Genomic DNA, 21,307 nt, shown 5'->3' on the forward strand with positions numbered 1-21,307 from the left:
ACGTGTGTCATTCATTTTTACTGTGCAGCACCTAATCCCTCCCTTTTTACAGTTATTAAAATTATATTTATTAATTTTCAATGACATGTTTACAGCATGTTAACTGAAAAAAAAGAGCAGGGAAAATTGTATATATTGTACAATCACACTGTCTTTTTTTTAAAAGTCATGAATAGAAAAAATATAAAAAGAAGTATCTCCAAATGCTAACCTTGGTTCTCTTTCAGTGGCAGAACTACAGAACTATAGAAAGAAAGTTCTTTATGCTTATTTGTAGAAATAAGTAGAATAAGAATCTCACGTTTCTGTAATTAACAGATATTGCATAGGGAAAGTGAAAGTGTTAGTCGCTTTGTCATGTCCAACTCTCTGTGAGCCCATGGACTATAGCCCACCAGGCTCCTTTATCCACGGAATTCTCCAGGCAAGAATACTGGAGTGGGTTGCCATTCATTTCTTCGGGGGATCTTCCCAATGCAGGGATCAAACCCAGGTCTCCTGCATTGCAGGCAGATTCTTTACTATCTGAGCTACCAGGGGAAAGATGCTATTTATAGGGAAAATTCAGTTCAGTCACTCAGTCGTATCCAACTCTTTGTGACCCCATGGAGTACAGCACGCCAGGCTTTCCTGTCCATCACCAACTGGATCAAACTCATGTCCATTGAGTTGGTGATACCATCCAACCATTTTATCTTCTGTCATCCCTTTCTCCTCCTGCCTTCAATCTTTCCCAGCACCAGGGTCTTAATCCAACAAGTCAGTTCCTCACATCAGTTGGCCAAAGTACTGGAGCTTCAGCTTCAGCATCAGTCTTTCCAATGAATATTCAGGACTGATTTCCTTTAGGATGGACTGGTTGTATTTCCCTGTTGTCCAAGGGACTCTCGAGAGTCTTCTCCAACACCACAGTCAAAAGCATCAGTTCTTTGGCACTCAGCTTTATGGTCCAGCTCTCACATCCTTACATGACCACTGGAAAAACCATAGCTTTGACTAGGTAGACCTTTGTTGCCAAACTAATGAATGTCTCTGCTGTTTAATATGCTGTCTAGGTTGGTCATATCTTTTCTTCCAAGGAGCAAGCATCTTTTAATTTCATGGCTGCAGTCACCATCTGCAGTATTTTGGAGCCTAAGAAAATAAAGTCTGTCACTGTTTCCATTGTTTCCTTATTGATTTGCCATGAAGTGATAGGACTGGATGCCATGATCATAGTTTTCTGAATGTTGAGTTTTAATCCAGCTTTTTCACTCTCCTCTTTCACTTTCATCAACAGGCTCTTTAGTTCCTCTTTGCTTTCTGCCATAAGGGAGGTGGTGTCTGCGTATCTGAGGTTATTGATATTTCTCCCTGCAATCTTGATTCTAGCTTGTGATTCATTCAGCCCATCATTTTGCACGACACACTGTACATATAAGTTAAATGAGAAGGGTGACAACATACAGCCTTAACGTACCTCCTTTACCAATTTTGAACCAGTCTTTTCGTTCCATGTCCCATTCTAACCATTGCTTCTTGACCTGCATACAGACTTCTTAGGAGGCAAGTAAGGTGGTCTGGTTTTATAGGGAAAGGAAGCTATTAATTTTTTAAAATAACTCTTTCTATCAGCTCCCTGACAGAAGCCAGCAAAACGTGGCTTACATATAGCAGGCCTGCCTCGTTCTGACCATGAAAACTAGTGAAGGCACACAAAAGATCAGAGTGACAGCCACCAAACCCTCACATAATTAAGCTCTGGGCATGAATCAGTCATTCATTCATTCTATGAACTAAAAATAATGCATAAAAGCTCTTATCACTGATCTACTTTTATCTCTACAGGGGCTTAGTGGCAATAATTGTTGTTGGGAGTATCATTTCATTATTAACCTTATTAGTGAGGAAAGTTCAAAGTAAACCCTAAATGAGTAGTCTTCAAAATGACATGTTTCAGGTACTTTTGTTCTCCAGGGTCACAAATGGAGAATCCCAAGGATGGGGGAACCTGGGGGCTGCCGTCTATGAGGTCGCACAGAGTCAGACATGACTGAAGCGACTTAGCAGCAGTAGCAGCAGCAGGGCGTACTGAAATTCCAAATCTCAGAACTCTCACTCTTTGGGAAAACCCAGTAGGCTGGGCACTGAAGTGACTGACCCCAGAGTCTGATCTTGACCATGACCGAAAGAATAACTAGGTAAACAGACCAGTCTAGAGTGGGAGAAGCTAGCAAGCACATCGATGAAATCCATGCTAACCCCCTTATGCTGGGGAATTCCCAGTGTGGAAGCTAAACACAAATGGACCCTTTCCAAGCCTTCTCTGCAGCTAGTTCATGACACCTGACCTAGATCCTAACAATCAGATGCATCATGCCCTGTGACTGGGAAGTAGGCATAGAAAGCTCTCCGTGGTAGCAAGAACAGCTGCAGGAAGATCTGAGTTCCTGGGCAGCAGCGTGCAGGGCCAGAAATATTCCACAGCACAATACAGTTTCCCTGTGGTTCCTCACTGCACAGCCTCCACACCTGGTTTTCAGCCATAATAGCCATTCTATAAGCTACCCAACATTTTCAAAATTACCTTTCTGGCTTAAATCAGTAGGTCCAGCTGCTTCGAAGACTGGCAATTCAGCCAAGTGACATACCTCACTCATCTCAGACATGCTCTTCCTTTGCTTTCCTGCCTCACATGACTTTGCCCTCTGTCCCTTCCATCCAGAAGTATTCTCCTTTGCTTTTTCCATTAGTCAAAACCCTTCCATCTTTTAAGACCCAGCATAAGCGCTATTTCCCCCCTAAATATAACAGCTAACACTTAATGAGCACTTCCTAAGAGCCAGGCATTCTTCTCATTTCATCATCACAAAAACAGCAGGAGGTAGATAGTAGCATTAGTCTTAGTTTACAGTGCTGGAAACTGTAGCAAAAATTAAATAAATTGCCCAAGGACACACAGCTAGTAAGCAGTGATGAAGCTAGAATTCAAATCCAAGACATCTGACTCCAGGTTTCTGCTCTTAACCAGGGAACACCAAATTACAGCCCATGAGTCAAATCTACCCTACCAGCCAAATCTGACTCTCAGCCTGCTTTTATACACCCTTGCTCTAAGAACAGTTTTCACATTTTTAAGTGGTTGGGGTGGGGGAGGGGGGAATCAAAAGTATAATAATACTTCATGGTCCATGAAAATTATATGAAATTCAAATTTCAACATCCAAAAATAAAAGTTTTATTGAAGCAACATACAGTCTTGTGGCTGCTTTCATGCTATTAACAGCAGAGCTGAGTAGCTACAGCACAGACAGTACAGCCAGCAAGCCCACAAAGTCTCAAATATTTTCTGTCTGGCCTTCACTGAAAAAGTTTAAAATGCTGCTTTTAACCACTACATTCTATTGCCTCTCTTAAAAAGACTTCCCTGATCCCTGACTTCTCCCAAACTGGAATAAATCTTTCCCTTCCCTGTATTTACATGGTATTTGTTCTCCCTTATAACAGGTTGTCTATTTTGCTTTGAATTACACTTGACTTTCTTTTCCTTGAGCAGACTGCAAATTTCTTGAAGGCAGGAAGTCATCTTTTTCACTTCAGATTCCTCTTATTGCCTCATTTATTGTTGCCAGTCAATAAATACTTGCTGATTTGAAAAAAATATTGCAGTGTAAACTTTTAAACAGATTTTCCTAACATGAACATGAATCACAGAAATCAACCACAGACGGGACTCCATGCTGGCAGAGTGGATAATAATGGGCACACTTGATCACTAGTGGTGGGTATATAAATTGGTATAGCCTTTCTGAAGGGGCAGTTCTACCTCGTTTATCTAATACCCTGAAAGCATGCATTTTTTAGGACTTAGAATTCCACTGCTGAAACTGTGGAAAGAAAGAAGCAGACTAGTGCGCAACAATATATGCAATAACATTAGTCACAGGAGCCAACCTAATTCCTGAATACATATCACATGCTAGGCGCAGAGCTAACTCCTTTCTTTAGTTTTTCCCCTAGTCACAATTATTATTTTTTTAATTTTAGATTTTTTAATTGAGGTAACACTGGGTTATAACATTACATAAGTTTCTTATATACAACATTGTATTTCTACGTCTAAATGCACTACAGTGTTCTCGCCACCAGAAATTTAGTTTCCATCCATCACAGTACAGTTGACCCTCTCTATTCATCCTACCAGCCCCACCCCCACGACCCCTCTGATAACCACTACTCTCTTCCCTGCATCTACATGTTTTTCTTTGGTTTGGCTAATTATTTTGTTTGTTTATATTCCACCTATGCATGAAATTATATGTATCCATCTTTCTCTGATTTGTTTCACTTACTGAAATAAGTTCTTTAAATATGAAGCCTCACAACCCTTAGAATAAACATTTTTAAGAGCTCTATTTTATAGATGCTGCTGCTGCTGCTAAGTCGCTTCAGTCGTGTCAGACTCTGTGCAACCCCATAGACGGCAGCCCACCAGGCTCTGCCATCCCTGGGATTCTCCAGGCAAGAACACTGGAGTGGGTTGCCATTTCCTTCTCCAGTGCATGAAAGTGAAAATGAAGTCACTCAGTTGTGTCCGACTCTTTGCGACCCCATGGACTGCAGCCTACCAGGCTCCTCTGTCCATGGGATTTTCCAGGCAAGAGTACTGGAGTGGGTTGTCATCGCCTTCTCCGATTTTATAGATGAGGAAATTGAAATTCAAGAGGTTAAATAACATTGTCTAATGTTAGAGGATTACAGATGACTCTTTTTTTTAAGGGGAAGACTACAGTTGATTAATCTGATATTATTAGTCTTTCTAAATTTACGACTGTAATAAGCATATCTTATATGTATCATTTTTAGGGCAATAAGACAGCACAGAGCCTTACTCCTGCATTCCCTGCTCCTCTCCCGACCTTTGGAAGCTCAGGGAAAATAATCCACAACAGAACAAGCAAAGGTCCTTTTTAATTTACTTTGTAAAAGTATGGTTTAAAAAAAGTCTCCATCCTTGACTTTGACACAGGAGTAGTATTTCCTCACATAAATGAGCCCTGGGAATAACATTCTGGATCTTATGTGTTTCTCATATAGTATCCTTCAGCTAGTTCTTATGGTTTGCCAACAAGTAAGTAGACAGAAAATTATGTTGTGACTTATACTGAATAAAAGACTCCTTGAACCTGAGGATGGATTTGTCTATAATTAGAACAGCTTAAAGAGGAAGAGCCCCACCCTGCCTGTAAATATCCAGAGTTACTGCATGACCTCAAATTACTAAGTCTGGGACTTTTCTGGATCCATGCTTTTTTGCCTCTGATCCAAAAACACTAGCACAGGACCTCCTTCCATATCTGCACTGAATTAACAGAGATACTTCCAAGTTAGATCTATTAGATGCTAAGATAGTCACATAAACTTCCCAGAGCCACACCTTACCTCTTCTGGCACAATAATTAGTGGGTACTTGTCCTCAGATAAAAAGTTGAAAATAACCCATATTTTAAATGCATCTTCTTCCGTAATGAACAGGGGATTCTTGGTGAGATTTTTTTTGACACAGAGGGTCCAACACATCCTATTGAACTCAATCTTGTCAAAGTTGTCTTGGACCTAAAAAGAAATGAGGAAAAATTCCAATGGATCAGTCCAAAATAAGTAGCATGTAAACCAAGTAAAACAGAAAGACAAAGCCTACTACAGGCTTCCACTTTAATCAGTCCAGTTAACCAATACCCATTTCCTAAGTAGTTGCTTAGGTAGCACACTTTCAAAGGTTCAATTAAGAATGTTATATTGAGCCTGACACTGAAGTAACACCTGCTCATATGACTCACTTGGCACATGAAATACTAGCTTGTCAAGTAATTTTTTCATGTATAAATATTATCTTCTAAACAGACTACCAATCTTGGTGTAGGAGTTGAGAATGTCAGTTATTCAATATGAGCCACATGCAGATATCATTTTTACCTATATGGTCAAAGAAGATACTTTCTCTTGGGAAAAACTATTTAACTGAAATTCTAAAAAGACAGCTCTGCCACTCGGTCATTCAATCATGCATTCAACATTCCCTCAGGGTCTACTGATACGCTTCCCTGGTGGTTCAGATGGTAAAGAATCTGCCTGTAATGCAGGAGACCTGGGTTCGGTCTCCAGGTCAGGAAGCTCCCCTGGAAAAGGGAATGGTAACCCACTCCAGTACTCTTGCTTGGAGAATTCCATGGACAGAGGAACTACAGCGGGCTACAGTCCATGGGATTGAAAAGAAGTGGACATGACTTAAGCGTCTTGGTACACATGCACAAATAAGCCGCCTACTAAGCTACATAAGGATATAAAGGAACTATTCTAGTGGTCGAGTGGCTAAGACTCTGTGCTCCCAATGCAACGGGCTTGGGTTTGATCGCTAGCTAGGGAATTACACCCCATATGTCGCAACTAAAGATCCAGCACAGCCAAATAAAGAAATATGCAAACAGTTTTTTAAAAATTAGGGATATAAAGATGAAGAATAACTTGGTCCCCGCTCTTAGAACAGTCACAGTTTATTATGAAACAGACAAATCTTAACATAACACAGTGTATGATTCAACAGTTTTTACTCATTCAACCAATAAAATTTAGACAGCACTCATTATCTGCCAGGGCATCACAGAGATACTGAATACACTGGGTTGGACAAAATGTTTGTTTGAGTTTTCCTGTAAGAGCTTGAAGAAAAATCCTAATGAACTTTTTGGCCAACTTAATACTGCTAGTCCTTGTCTCCAAGGAATGTCAAGACAATTACAATATAGTGTGGTAAGTATTACACAGATGTAAACAGAGGCTTCTGTGGGAACACTGAGGAGCTAACAACCCAATCTAAAGAACTGGGGAAAGATTTCCAGAAAAGGTGACAGAGCTGAGTCCCAAAGAACCATCAAGAGTCAAACAGTTTGAAAACGGGGTAAAGACTGTTACAGGTAGAACAGAACGTGAGAAAGCCCAGAGGTGGAAACAACCATGGTCAGTTTGGAAGAACTGCAGAAGATTAATGTGAATGGGCTACTTGGTACTGAGGGTGGTATAAGTCAGGCTGTTCATAAGTGCAAATCACAGAAACTATCCTGAGTTCCTTTAAACAGATAAGGAATGTATTGGAAAAGCAATGGGTAGCCTCAAAGATCTAACACAAAGGCCAAAAAATCTAGACTCTGAAACTAAGCCATTAACAGGCTAGGCAGTCAGAACTGCAGGTGGAACTACTTGTGGTGGCAGCAGGTGGAGACACCGCGGTCAGTACAACATGAGGCCACCGCTGTTGCCACTGATCCAGTCCTTGATCCTCGAGGTCACTCACTGCAGGTTCAGAGTCACACTGCGTCACATTTCTATGCCCAAGCTGCCAGGAAATAGGGAAAATGAGTATCTAAACTTCTCAATATGTGAGATGAGACAGGTCCTGTCCTCCTTCCAGACACAAGAAAAGAATTCGGATGCTGGACAGTCAGGAAAAAAAAATGCCCACTGTACGTGGCATGGTGAAAGACTAGGCTAGAGACAGAGTGAAGACCAGATCATGAGGAGCCGTATATATATAATTCAGGGTTAAGAATTAGGATTTATCTGTACTTGGAGGAGTGGGAGGGAGCAACATACACAACCTGCATTTTAAAGCCAGGGACAGTATGGAGAATGGGAGGAGGCAGAGTGGGTAACAGGGCAACATGAGCGAAGCAATTCTGTTTAGAGAGAGAGATGAACAAAGTGTGTATAACATAAGGAAGAAGTCACTAGTTGGCTCCAGGAAGAAGTTTCTCTCTGTGGTTGGCAAACCAGTTTCCCAAGAGGAAGAAGATATCCTCTGTGCTCTGCCTTCGGCACCCAGTCTCGGTCTGACATCGTTTCCCATGCCCCTAACATACACAAATGACCCCACGAAGGGAAAGTAACAGCTGCTGCTTCTTTTTTCTTTCCTTTTCATTTTTTTTTTTCTTAAACACCATTTATTGAGGACTTAGCATATGCTTGGCATTTTATATGCAGTTTCTCATTTAAACTTTGTGTTGGCCCCATGAAGGTTAAATATCATCCTCATTTTACAGATCAGGAAACATGTTCAGGAAAACTGGGTACCAAGTTTACATTACTAGTAAATATCAAGACTGGAGTTTAAATCAAAGCTCACATTCTATCCCTTTTTTCTATGCCCAACTGCTTGTAGAACTCAGTAGACGAAGGACTCTATTTATATGATGGAAGGCTTTTCTACGGGACTAGTCTCAAAGGCCAGTTTATCAACTCTAAATACCCACAGCCCTAAAAAACACTAAGTGGAAGATCTGCCACCAGGGGAAACGACATATGCATGGAAGCAAAAAGCTCTGCTCCGAGGAACAAGAAGTGAGTCTATGTGGGTCATGTGGTGAATTAAGGCTTCCTGAGAGGGAGTGGCCTGATTCATGGCTAGAAAAGCAAACACAGACAGAAATCACAAAGAACTTTATAATTTCAATAAGTAAATAGCCTTAGGAAACCCCCCATTTTAGAGCAAAGAACAGCCAGGTCATCTGCAGGCCAGATCAGTACTTTGCAGAAAAGACGGTATTTGGGGCAGACCTCAAGGCATAGTGAAACAGCACAAGGAATAATATTGCAAAGGACAGGAAAGGAGACTGCACGCGCAAAGGCGGAGCAGGAGCAGCACCCCAACCACGCTCGGGGACACAGCCATAGGGTGAAGAGGACAAACACAAGGGAGAGGGAAAGATAAAGTGTTCAGCCATGCGAACCTTCAACCTGCAGTTCTGGTAAGACATTTATGTCGTCTGAAGACAATCAAAGAAGGAACTGTAGCCTAAGAGGGAAGGCAGGTTTGTGAATCAACTGCATGCCGACAAGGACTGAAGCCACAACGGTCAGTGAGATCACGGAGAGGAAACACAAAGTGAGAAGAGGGATGGAATCAAAGCAGAGCCTCAAAGGATCGGCACATTTACAAAGTGAGAGGAGGACAGGGATTGCGATGACTGGAAGAACAATCCAAGTGACAGGAGAACCACAAAGACATAAAAACTGAGTGAGCAAACAAGAAGAAGAAGGTCTGACCAACCCGGCAGTCTCCCGTTATCCATGAGGGATAAGTTCCAAGCCCTCCAGTGGACATCTGAAACCACATGTTTTTTTCCGATACATATAAGTCTATGATACAGTTTAATTTACAAATTAGGCATAAGAGAAGATTAACAGTAATAATAATAAAAAGAAAAATCATAAACAACTTATTGTAATAAATGTTACATGAATGTGGTATCTCTCTTTCTCAAAAATATCTTACTGTACAAATGTTAATGCTTTTTCCATCTTTAAGCACTTATCGTGTACTGGGCCATGACTTTTGCAGCTTTGAGATGCAACAGGAAAACTAGCAGAATTTCTTTTTCTGTCTTCACACTTTCACGGATAAAAGATTCATTCTTACCAAACATATTAGCAACATCAGCATGTTTTCTTTCCTTATTAAGTAGAGAAGTTTCACCTTTTCACTTAAAGGAAGCACTTTAAAGCTTCTCTTTGGCCTATCTGACTTGCCAGCATCACCACTCTTGTGCTTTGGGTCCATTTTTAAGTAAATAAGAGTTACTTGGTAATTCTCTGGTCATTCAGTGGTTAGGACTTGGAGCTTTCACTGCTGTGGCCCTAGTTCAGTCCCTAGTTAGGGAACTAAAATCCTGCAAGTTTAGTCCCTAGTTAGGGACCTAAAATCCTGCAAGTGACATGGCCAAAAAAAAACACAAAAAACGGGGGGTTACTTGAACACATTCTCATGTGTTCACTGTAATACTATGACAGTCAATTTGATAACCCAGAAGGATATTAACTGACTAACAGGTGGGACACACAGGACAAAGGGACGATTCATGTCCTGGGTAGGATGGAGCAAAAAGGTTCAATTTCATCGCACTACTCAGAAGAAAATACAATGATTTACGAATTCTTTATTTCTGGAATTTTCTATTTAATATTTTCAGACCACAGTTGACAACAGGTAACTGAAACCACGGAAAGAGAAACTACAGATAAGGAGGAGTTACTGCAGTGCCAAATGCTACAGAGAAATTAAGAAAGAGTCAGTAAGAAAAGACAGTTGCTGGTTTTGCAACTGACTGGTCACTAGTTAGTTATCTTCAAGACAGCCAAGAAAAGTCTGTGTATAAAGTCAGACTGCAATGGGATCAGAAACCAAGCAAATTCTCCATAAATTAGCTTTCCCAGGAGATAAACAGTGGCTTTTTAATGTAAGTGCAAGTGCTCAGTGTCTTACTTAATTTTTAATAAGTTGCTTGTTTGGCTTATTACTTCTCTATATTCTAATCTGTCAATACTATTCTTTAGTTTAAGAACACTCAAAGGTAAAAGCGTATTAAATGATGACATTTACACCTTTTAGAAAAAAGGCACAAAATCAGATCATACAGGAAAAGTCCACAACTAACATCATACTCAAAGGTGAAAAACTGAAAGCTTTTCCTCTAAGGTCAAGCACCAGATAAGGATGCCCACACTCATCACTTCTATTCAACACAGTTCTGAAAGTCCCAGGCACAGAGATTAGGCAAGAAATGCAAATAAAAGGCATCCAAATTGAAAAGAAAGAAGCTTCTTTTCTTTCTGAAAAGAAAATTAAGAAAACAATCTGATTTGCAATAGCATCAAAAATACTCAGGAGTAAACTGAACCAAAGATGTAAAAAGACTTGTACACAGAAAATTACAAAACATTACTCAAAGAAATTAAAGATGACATAAATAAATGGAAAGACATGCTATGCTCGTGGACTGAAAGACTTAATACTATTAAAATGCCCACACTATCCAAAGCAATTTGTCACAGATTCAACACAATCTCCGTCAAAATTTCAATGGCATTTTTTTTTCTGCAGAAACAAACAACATTACCCTAAAATTCATACGGAATCTCAAAGGTCCACGACAGTTCAAACAATCTTGAGAAAAACAAAGGTGGAAGCCTTATACTTCTTGATTTCAAAACCTACTACAAAGACAGTAATCAAAACAGTACATACTAGGGAATTCCCTGGCATTCCAGTGATTAGGACTCCATGCTTCCCCTGCAACGGCACCCCACTCCAGTGCTCTTGCCTGGAAAATCCCAGGGACGGGGAACCTGGTGGGCTGCAGTCCATTGGGTTGCGAAGAGCCGGTCACGACTGAACGACTTCACTTTCACTTTTCACTTTCATGCATTGGAGAAGGAAAGGGCAGCCCACTCCAGTGTTCTTGCCTGGAGAATCCCAGGGATGGCGGAGCCTGGTGGGCTGCCGTCTATGGGGCCGCACAGAGTCGGACACGACTGAAGCGACTTAGCAGCAGCAGCTTCCACTGCAGGGGGCATGGGTTTGATTCCTGGTTGGGGAACTAAGGTTCTGCAAGTCATTCAGCATGACCAAAAAACAAGAAGAAAGAAAGAAAAGAGAAACAGTATGGTACTGGCATAATGACAGACACATAGCCTAATAAAACAGAATAGAAAGCCCAGAAATAAACCCTCATTTATACTTAAAGGCCAGTCTCTTCAACAAAAAGTTTGGAAAATCTGAATGTCCACATGCAACAGAATGAAGATGGACCCTTATCTTACACCATATTCATAAACTAAGTTCAAAATGGAGTAAAGATCTAAATGTAAGACCCAAAAGTATAAAACTCCTAGAAGAAACTATAGAGGAAAAACTTCATGATACTGGAATGAGCAGTGATTTCTTAGACATGATGCTAATAAAGCACAGGCAACAAAAGCAAAATTAGACAAAATAACATCAAACTTAAAAGCTCCTGCACATACCACAAAGGAAAAAGACAAAAAACAAAAAACCACAACCCATCAACATGGGTGAAACAGTTCTTGCCATCCTAGAACTTACACTCCAGGGGAGTGATAAGAGATCAAACTATACAGCAATAACACAACCACCGATATGGTGAAAAGTGTGGTAAAAAAGCAAAAGCACAGATAATGTCGCAAGTGTACATTACAGGAAAGCTGGTTAGGTCTAGAATGGGTGGGGTGCTACCTGGAGAAACCTCCCTGAGGAAGTGACAATCAAGCCGAGGCCTCCACATGGTCCGGGAGGGAACCTCCCAGCAGAGCAAGCAGCGTGCCTGAAGGCTCTGTGGCAAGAAGGGGCCCAGCAATCTGAGGAAGGCCAAGGTGGCTGCCCTGAAGTGAGCAAGAGGGAGGGGAGAGAAGGCTAGACAGGTTGCAGAAGCCAAACTGAACACGGGCCTGTGTGTCATGATGAAGATGCTGGACTTACCTAAAAACAACAGAAAGCCAGTGAAGGGCATGCATTCAATAGCCAATGTGACCTCAATCAAAATAAATCCATAAATTGAAATGGTCTCTAGGCCCATTCAAACTATAAAAGGTCCAAAAATCTACAAACTGGCTCCAGAATTCTAGTTTGTATCACACATATTAAATCAATAGTCTTACATTTAATAATAATTGCTGCTAGTGGTTTCAAGGCGTCCAAACCGAAGATAATTTCCAAGAAAGAAATATGTAGAGTGGTTTTGATTTTTACATAAAATTTTTACTTTACATCAAGATTCATACATATGAAGAATAAGATACCACCTCAATTCTGATTCAAGGTACTAAAAGTATTTACAAAACTAAACTCACATGTTCTCTAAACTAGAAACTTCATACAAACCCAGCTCAAGACTAAAGTTGCTGTGGAACAGAAACAGTTCTCAAAAGACAGGGAAATTGGTCAATGTAGTGCTTTAGAAACAGCAGAAATTTTTCTCAGAAAGCATTCATACTCTTTGATCAATAATTCTACTTTAATTACTTGTTGTTCAATCAATACTTATTGTTCAATCAATACTTGTTGATTATCCTAACAAGAGAACCAAAGTCAGATAAAGATTCACCTAGGATAGTCACTATTATTTAAAAGAGTGGGGAAAAAAATAAAAAGTCCACCAAAAAAGTGGTTATAAAGTACAAAACTATTATACAATCACTGAATACCACTTAGTACTTGGGTGACCTTGAGCAAGCATTTAACCCAAGGCCCATCTCCTCATCTTTAAAATGGTAATGATGGTACTTAACCTACAGAGTTGACATAAAGACTTTATTAGAACATCTGTTTAAAACATTTAGTATATGAAACACAACAGACTCTAAATAAATATTAGCATCCTTATACTCAAGGTTTTTTAAAAAATTCAATGACATGGGACAGGTAATATTAATGTTAAGTGTTCAATATGATCCCTCGAAAAACAATATATAAAAACATTTTAAAAAATAAAGACTTGGGAATTCCTTGGCAGTCCACACTTTAACTGCTGAGCACGGATGTGCAATCTCTGGTTGGGAACTGTGATCCCACAAGCCAGACAATGTGGCCACAAAAATAAAATAAAAATAAAAACTCAAAACAAACATATCAGAATGCTAACAGTGACTGCCTCTGTATGTTAAAACTATGGATGATACATATTTTCTTAATAAGTTCTTTTTTCTTAATTTCAATAATACCCTTTTATTACCTTTACAATAAAAAACAAATTTTAAAAACAGTATTTTATATTAATTATCAGTGAGATGCAAATCAAAACACAGTAAGCTATGAACTTCCTATCCACCGGAATGGCTATAATAAAAACAAAATGCTGATGAGGATATGAAGGAATTGGACCCCTCAGCCGCTGCTGGCAGAAAGTAAAATGCATAGCTGCATTGGAAAACAACTTGACAGTTCCTCAAAAGGTTAAACACAGAGTTGCCACATAACCCAAACTTCATTCCTAGGTATATAACCAAGAACTGAAAACATGCCTCTGCACAAAAATTGAACATGCATGCTCACAGCAGTAAATTCATGGTAACCAGAAAGTGCGAAGAAAACAAAACATCCATCATCCAATGAATGTGCCAACAAAATATGGTATATCCAAAATGGAATATTTTTTGGACATGGAAAGAAATGAAGTACTGTTAGGTGCTACAGCATGGATGAGCTTTGAAAACATGATGCTAAACGAAAGAAGACAGACACAAAAGTCACACGGTCCCAGTCACATTGTATAAGTCCAGATAGAGGTAAATCCATAGAGGTAAAAAGTAGACCAGTGGTTGCCTACAGCTGAGGGCGAGGACAGTAAGTGCTAATGGATATGGTTTTTACCACCAAAATGTACACTTTAAAAATACTTGTATGGTATACGAATTATATCTCACTAAAGTTGCTACCTTAAAAAGCAATACTTCTGCGAATACCCTGGCACTCCAGTGGTTAGGACTCTGTGCTTCTGCAGGAGGCACAGGTCTGATCCCTGGTTGAGGAACTAAGATCCCACATGCCCCACACTGCAGGCATGAATAAGCAAGGTTACTCTCCCTCTTGATTACTGTAATAAAGAAGTGACACTAAAAAAACATAGGATTTCTTTAGACTACATCAGTTTTAGATTTATATTGCTGGCCACGGTGTTCAATGACATAAAGTCATTCACACTTCTCAGCATGGAACCTCTTCAATTACTCAGAAGTTTTTAGTCCTGTATAACTTCACAAACATGATGAAAATGTAGAGTCCAACTTGGCCAGTGTTCTAAATTAATACTATGTAACTTTCAAGCAACAATGAAAGAAAAAACAACACAGGCTAAAAGATAATAAGAATCATATAAAAGCCTGGTTTGGGGAATTTAAGAGCAGCACCCTTCCTATCGGGTTTCCCAGTGACACTAATGGTGAAGAACCCACCTGCCAACGCAGGAGACTTAAGAGAGGTAGGTTCTATCCCTGGGTCAGGAAGATCCCCTGGAGTAGGGCATGGCAATCCACTCCAGTATGTTTGCCTGGAGAATCCCACTGACAGGGGAGCCTGGCGGAATCAGTCCATAGGGTTGCAAAGAGTTGGACATAACTGAAGCAACTCAGCACACACGCACGCCCCATTTCCTATTAAATGATGCTTGTTAGGTATACATTTGACAACATTTTGAGTGCTAAAGGTAAGAGAAATTTGAAAACTCATTTTATGGTAGAACTATAACTAAGGGACAGTAAGCATTTGGGAAGAAAGTATAACGTCCAGCCTAAGAAAACAATGCAGACTGCTAGAGAGAAGAAACATTATATTGAAAAAAATGGCTCTCTGTGTGTATTTTTCTTTTGTATGTGTGAGTGTTCCCAAAACAAAAACAACATCAAAAAAAGGATTACATTAGAAAGCAGTAAATCCCCCAATTAGGACGTGGCTTATTGACCAAGGATTACTGGTTTTTAGTCAAATAGCCCAGACCAACCTTTAATGTGTACAATCAGGGAAAACAACTGACAACGATTTGGATGAAGAAGCCAACTAGGCTATTAAAGCTCATGAAAGGTTTAGATTGCCTCATAACACGCTGAGGCAGAACTAGTTTTTGTTGTTTTTTTAATTACGGTTGTGCTGGACTTTTGTTGCTGCACACAGGCTTTCTCTAGCTGCAGCCAGTGGGAGCTACTCTTCATGGTGGTGTGTGTGCTTCTCACTGCAGAGTACAGGCTCAGTGGTCAGTGGGCTTCACCAGCTGTGGTACACAGGCTTAGCTGCCCCTCAGCATGTGGGATCTTCCCAGACCACAGATTGAACCCGTGTCCCCTGCACTGGCAGGCAGATTCTGATCCACTGTACTACCAGCGAAGTCTCAGAACTAGTTTCCAATGTAGTCGACTGGGGCTCAAAATTTAAAAAGTAACAATATACCACTTTCTTCAATTATTCATTGTCAGATAATCCAGGCACAGTGTTGTTTTTTTTGTCCCCAAAAGGTGGGGAGGAGCTCACAAAAATTCAAAATTCTTCCTGGATGTTTACAGAATCCTATTCTTTACTTTAAAAAAAAAAAGGAATTCAACAAACAAGAAAACAGTTAACAATCAGCAGAGGCAAAATATTCAATACATGAACACACAAGATTATCATCTGAAGTCTCAGGAAAGCTGAAAATAAATTCTATCAATGTGAAGAACAACATGAATTATTCCCTCTGAAGAAGCAAATACAGAAACCAAATGGAAAAATTATTTTTTGCAAAGCAAGTTTCATTATACTTTATCTCTTGGTCTCAACCCCTTCTGAGTAACTCTCTTAGGCAAAGGCAGAAAAACCTCTCAAATAACTGGGGGGGGGGGGGCGAGGCAGGGGAGAAATGACCAAACTGAACACTGAGGAACACCAGATACTGAAGAAAAAGAAAAACTACATTAAAACAGTTGAGAAAGAACCTAAGGGAACTAGACGCTGGATGAGAGAGTTTGAGATGATCAGAATGGTTTTCAAACCACTTTCCCCTGGCCCCTACTATATATCCAGTAACTGGAAAAGTATTAATTCTGCAAAGTAGTAATTAATCCCTCAATAGTACATACAGTTAAAAGGACTCTCTGGTCTAGAAGTGAAATGGCTTAGGTTCAAAACCTATCTACCCCTTATTAGCTATATTCTCTATTTCATCCTGAGTTAAATGGGGATAAGAATTCCAGTTATGCGTCATAGGATTAGCATGAGGATCAAATCAGACTCTGTGTGTGTGTGTGTGTATAAAAGCACATATTGCAAATGTTTAATCATCATTTCATATATTCATTACATAACTGATGACAATCTTTAGGTTTTCTGTTAACACTCTTCAGTCACTACTGGCATTTTTTTTCAACCAAGTTTCAAAACAAGGCACCAATCTGCTCAATTTAAACCCACATCATGGAAACCTTGGCTGCTTTATTTGGACTGAAAGCCTGGCAAAATTCCACTCCAGGTGGCTAAGCAATAATAAACAAGGGCTCACTGTTTCATCACATCCTCACTTGCTCTGTGAATAAGATTTTCCCCAAATTTAGTGGCTAATTTTGGACTTCTTAAATACTGCTATAGTTGCTCCGTTCAGTTCAGTTCAGTCTCTCAGTCGTGCCTGATTCTTTGCGACCCCATGGACAACAGCACGCCAAGCTTCCTAATCCATCACCAACTCCCAAAACCTGCTCAAACTCATGCCCATCGAGTCAGCGATGCTATCCAATCATCTCATCCTCTGTCATTCCATTCTCCTCCCTTCAGTCTTTCCCAGCATCAGCGTCCCTTCCAATGAGTCAGCTCTTTGCATCAGGTGGCCAAAGTATTGAAGTTTCAGCTTCAGCTTCAGCATCCGTCCTTCCAATGAGTATTCAGGACTGATTTCCTTTATGATGGACTGGTTTGATCTCCGTGCTGTCCAAGGGACTCTCAAGAGTCTTCTCCAACAGTTTAAAAGCATCAATTGTTCCACACAGCTTTCTTTATGGTCCAACTCTCACATCCATACATGACTACAGGAAAAACCACAACTTTGACAATACAGACCTTTGTCAGTAATAAAATAATCTCTCTGCTTTTTAATATGTTGTCTAGGTTTGTCATATAGTTACTCCCCCAGTTACAAAACTTTTAAATACCTGAATACTAAAACAAAGAACATTTTAAAACTTTAAAGCTCAAGGTGTTTAAAGAAAGTTACATCAAGGAGAACAAAATGTGGTATCAGGGTACAGCACCTCAAGATATTCAACCATGTCTCTCTATCTAGTCTTCCAGCCCACACAAATTCTAGCACTGAAAAACCACAATTTCCAGGTTTCTGAGACTTTCCCAGTATGTTCCATATATTCTAATAACAGACATAATTCTTTTTTTTTTAATTTTTAAGCTCAAACACATGCACACAGCAGGTCATCAAACATTTGCCAAATATAAGACATATTTACTGTGTGAACTGTTTCTGGTTTTTATTTTGGTTTAAATAAACTGAAATTTTTTTTAAAAGTAAAAATACAATGAGGTTGTAGTATGTTTTAAACACATTTTTATATAAAGTAGGGAAGACAACAAGTTTTTGTCTATTTCCTTAAAGTCCATGATGCCAGAGTGCTAACATATATACTTTAGGGTTAAAAATTAGGGAGCTAGGCATTGTTTGTCCTAGAGGCACAGAGAAAGGGGGTCCTTTGGGTTTGACGGTCCACTGCAGACTGTCTTGCTTCTAGTTCATACAGCCTAAACTTGATTAAAATAGGCACTGATCGAAAAGAGGGGGAGTATACCTAACCTGACCCCTTATGTGGGATCTGGGAAGGCTTCATACGCTAACCACTTGTCCTGCTGTTGTTGCCGTTCAGTTGCTAAGTCATGTCCAACTCTTTGCAACCCCATGGACTGTAGCACGCCAGGGTTCCCTGTCCTTCACTATCTCCTGGAGTTTGCTCAAATTCATGTCCACTGAGTCAGTGACACTATCTAACCGTCTCACCCTCTTCTGCCCTCTTCTCCTTTCGCCTTCAATCTTTCCCAACATCAGGGTCCCTTCCCATTAGTTGGCTCTTTGCACCAGGTGGCCAAAGTATTGGAGCTTCAGCATTAGCCTTTCTAGTGAATATTCAGGGTTGATTTCATTAAGGACTGGTTTGACCTCCTTGCTGTCCAAGGGATTCTCAAGAGTCTTCTTCAACACCACAATTCCAAAGCATCAATTCTTCGGCACTTGGCCTTCTTTATGGTCCAACTCTCACATCCATACATGACTACTGGAAAAACCATAGCTTTGACTATATGGACCTTCGTATGAAAAGTGGTGTCTTTGCTTTTTAATATGCTGTCTAGATTCGTCACAGCTTTTCTTCCAAGGAGCAAGCTTCTTTTAATTTCATGGCTGCAGTCACCATCAACAGTGATTTTAAGCCCAAGAATGTAGAATCTGTCACTGCTTCCACTTTTTCTGCATCTATTTGCCAGGAAGTGATGGGACCGGATGCCATGATCTTAGTTTCTGGAATGCTGAGTTTTAATCTAGCTTTCTCATTCTCCTCTTTCACCCTCATCAACAGGCTCTCTCATCTTAGGGGCTGTTAATGGAATATAAACGTTCTCATCACTATAGTTGTATTCAAAACCTCTTGACTTTTATTTAAATTAACGCAGAAATATCAAATGGTAAACTCAGGATTCTGAAGCTGTTCTAACTAATCATGGCTAAGACAATCTAAGAGAAAGACAAATACCATATGTTCTCAGTTTTATGTAGAATATTTAAAACAATGAACTTAGAAACAAATAAGAGAATAGGATGGCAGTGGTCAGGAGCTGGAGGGGGGTAGTGGAAATGGGATGATGCTGATCAAAGTGTACAAACTTCCAGCTTTAAGGTGAAAAAGGTCTGGGATATACTGCACAGCATTGTGACAATAACAATACTACTATATATTTAAAGTTGTTAAGAGACCAGATCTTAAAATTTATAGTCCCTCCACACACAAAAAGGTAACTATGGGAGGCAATGTTAACACAAGTCACCTTATTGTAGCAATCATTTCACAATATATACATGTATCAAATCATAATGCTATACACCTCATAGTGCTATACACTTTAAATTTACATACATTAGGTATCAGTAATATCTCAATAAAGCTGAGGAAATATTTTCTAAATGAAAAGAATTTCTTCACAAACCAAAAAAAAACCCTTACTGACTTATAATACAACTATAAGCACAAATGAGCTACCTGATCAATGAACAGAAGGCAGCCCAAAAAGAAAATAGTATAGCATCATACTATGAAGATTTGAAATGTCACATGTAAGTTTCTATATAATTAAAAATTTTTTTATCATGATATAATTCACATACCAAAAAATTCACTCTTAAAGTGTACATTTTAGTAGCATTCAGTATATTCACTGGAGAAGGCAATGGCGCCCCACTCCAGTACTCTTGCCTGGAAAATCCCATGGATGGAGGAGCCTGGAAGGCTGTAGTCCATGGGGTCGCTGAGGGTCAGACACGACTGAGCGACTTCACTTTCACTTTTCACTTTCATCCATTGGAGAAGGAAATGGCAACCCATTCCAGTGTTCTCGCCTGGAGAATTCCAGGGACGGGGGAGCCTGGTGGGCTGCCGTCTATGGGGTCACACAGAGTCGGACACGACTGAAGCGACTTAGCAGCAGCAGTAGCAGCAGTATATTCACAGGTTTTACAATCATCATTACTATCTAACTCTAGAACATTTTTATCACCCCAAGAAGAAACTTCAAACCCATCAGTAGTCACTCACCATTCCCACTTCCCTCCACCTCTGGAAACCACTAATCTATTTTGTATCTTTATGTGTTTGCCTATTTTGGACATTTCATATAAACTGGATCATACAATAGGTGGTTTTCGCAAGTTTAAGTCTTACATTTCATTTTGGTGTGGTTTTTCCCTCTGCAGTTTCTTTTCCAAGTAAAGCATGACCACGGCAATGTTTTATATTTATATAAACATACACACACATACAAATAAAGAGCAAAAATTGTATTGTTGAGGCTTATATGAAATAATAGATACAGGTACAAAGAATACTACCTAAATGAACAGACTATAGTTTTGACAGTCTTTGCTGCAAAATTTCTAAAAAATAAAATGCGATTAAAAAAAAAATGCTGACCGACATTTTGGCATTTTCCAAACCACTAACTTAAATCATTATTATACATTTTAGTTACTGTACTTTGCTATTATAAAAAGACACTAAATTATAAAAAGAATTTATACATATAAATAGCTATAAAAATTTTTTTAATCATAGGAAAAAATATGTCAGTAGTTACGGTATTTAGGTGATTAGAAAGTAGGCTTTTATAATGTATTTTATTTTTAATTTAAAGGTATTATCACTGTCACTTTTTGAAAGACATTTTTAACATATACCCCCAAAATTCACACTATATATTATAAATAAGCAAAAGTAGGAACTCCCAACCCTTAATGTGCATATATGATTACTTTTCATATCTAAACTAAATGTACATAATATGGAAAGATGAAAGTAATATATTGCTCAGTTAAAAAAACAAACTGAACTTTATGTACCATGATCCTATTGGTACAGAAATAAAACATTATGTATTATATAGGTATGTGTCTGCATGCATATAAAAAGGTCAGCAAATAATTAAAAGTTGTTACTCCTAAAGACTCAGACTAAAAAGGGAATTTACTTTTTATCTCATATATTTGTACTAATTGCCTATTTAATAACAAGCTAATTTATATAATTTTTTAAGACTCTACTTAATTTTTTTTTTTGGCTGCATCTTGCAGTAAATTAGTTCCCCAACCAGGGATTGAACACAGGCCATAGCAGTGAAAGTATAGAGTCCTAACCACTGGACTGCCAGGGAATTCCAACCTTTCATAACTTTTAAATCACAAATGTTTTTAATTAAATG

General features: G+C 39.3%; 1 protein-coding gene across 3 annotated transcripts in view; it reads right to left on the reverse strand.

Annotated features, from left to right (window-relative positions):
- Window positions 1-21,307, reverse strand: part of SWAP70 (switching B cell complex subunit SWAP70) — a 76,303-nt gene that overhangs the window by 30,891 nt on the left and 24,105 nt on the right. For 2 of the 3 annotated variants that reach the window (XM_068988360.1, XM_068988358.1), the window contains exon 3: window positions 5,422-5,595. The exons of the other annotated variant lie outside the window; for it this stretch is intronic. In XM_068988360.1, the coding sequence (XP_068844461.1) occupies window positions 5,422-5,595 (174 nt within the window). The remainder of the gene's footprint in view (window positions 1-5,421; window positions 5,596-21,307) is intronic. 3 annotated transcript variants of the gene reach the window in all.

This window comes from Capricornis sumatraensis, chromosome 16 (genome assembly GCF_032405125.1).
Source record: "Capricornis sumatraensis isolate serow.1 chromosome 16, serow.2, whole genome shotgun sequence".
NCBI classification, from domain to species: Eukaryota; Metazoa; Chordata; class Mammalia; order Artiodactyla; family Bovidae; genus Capricornis; species Capricornis sumatraensis.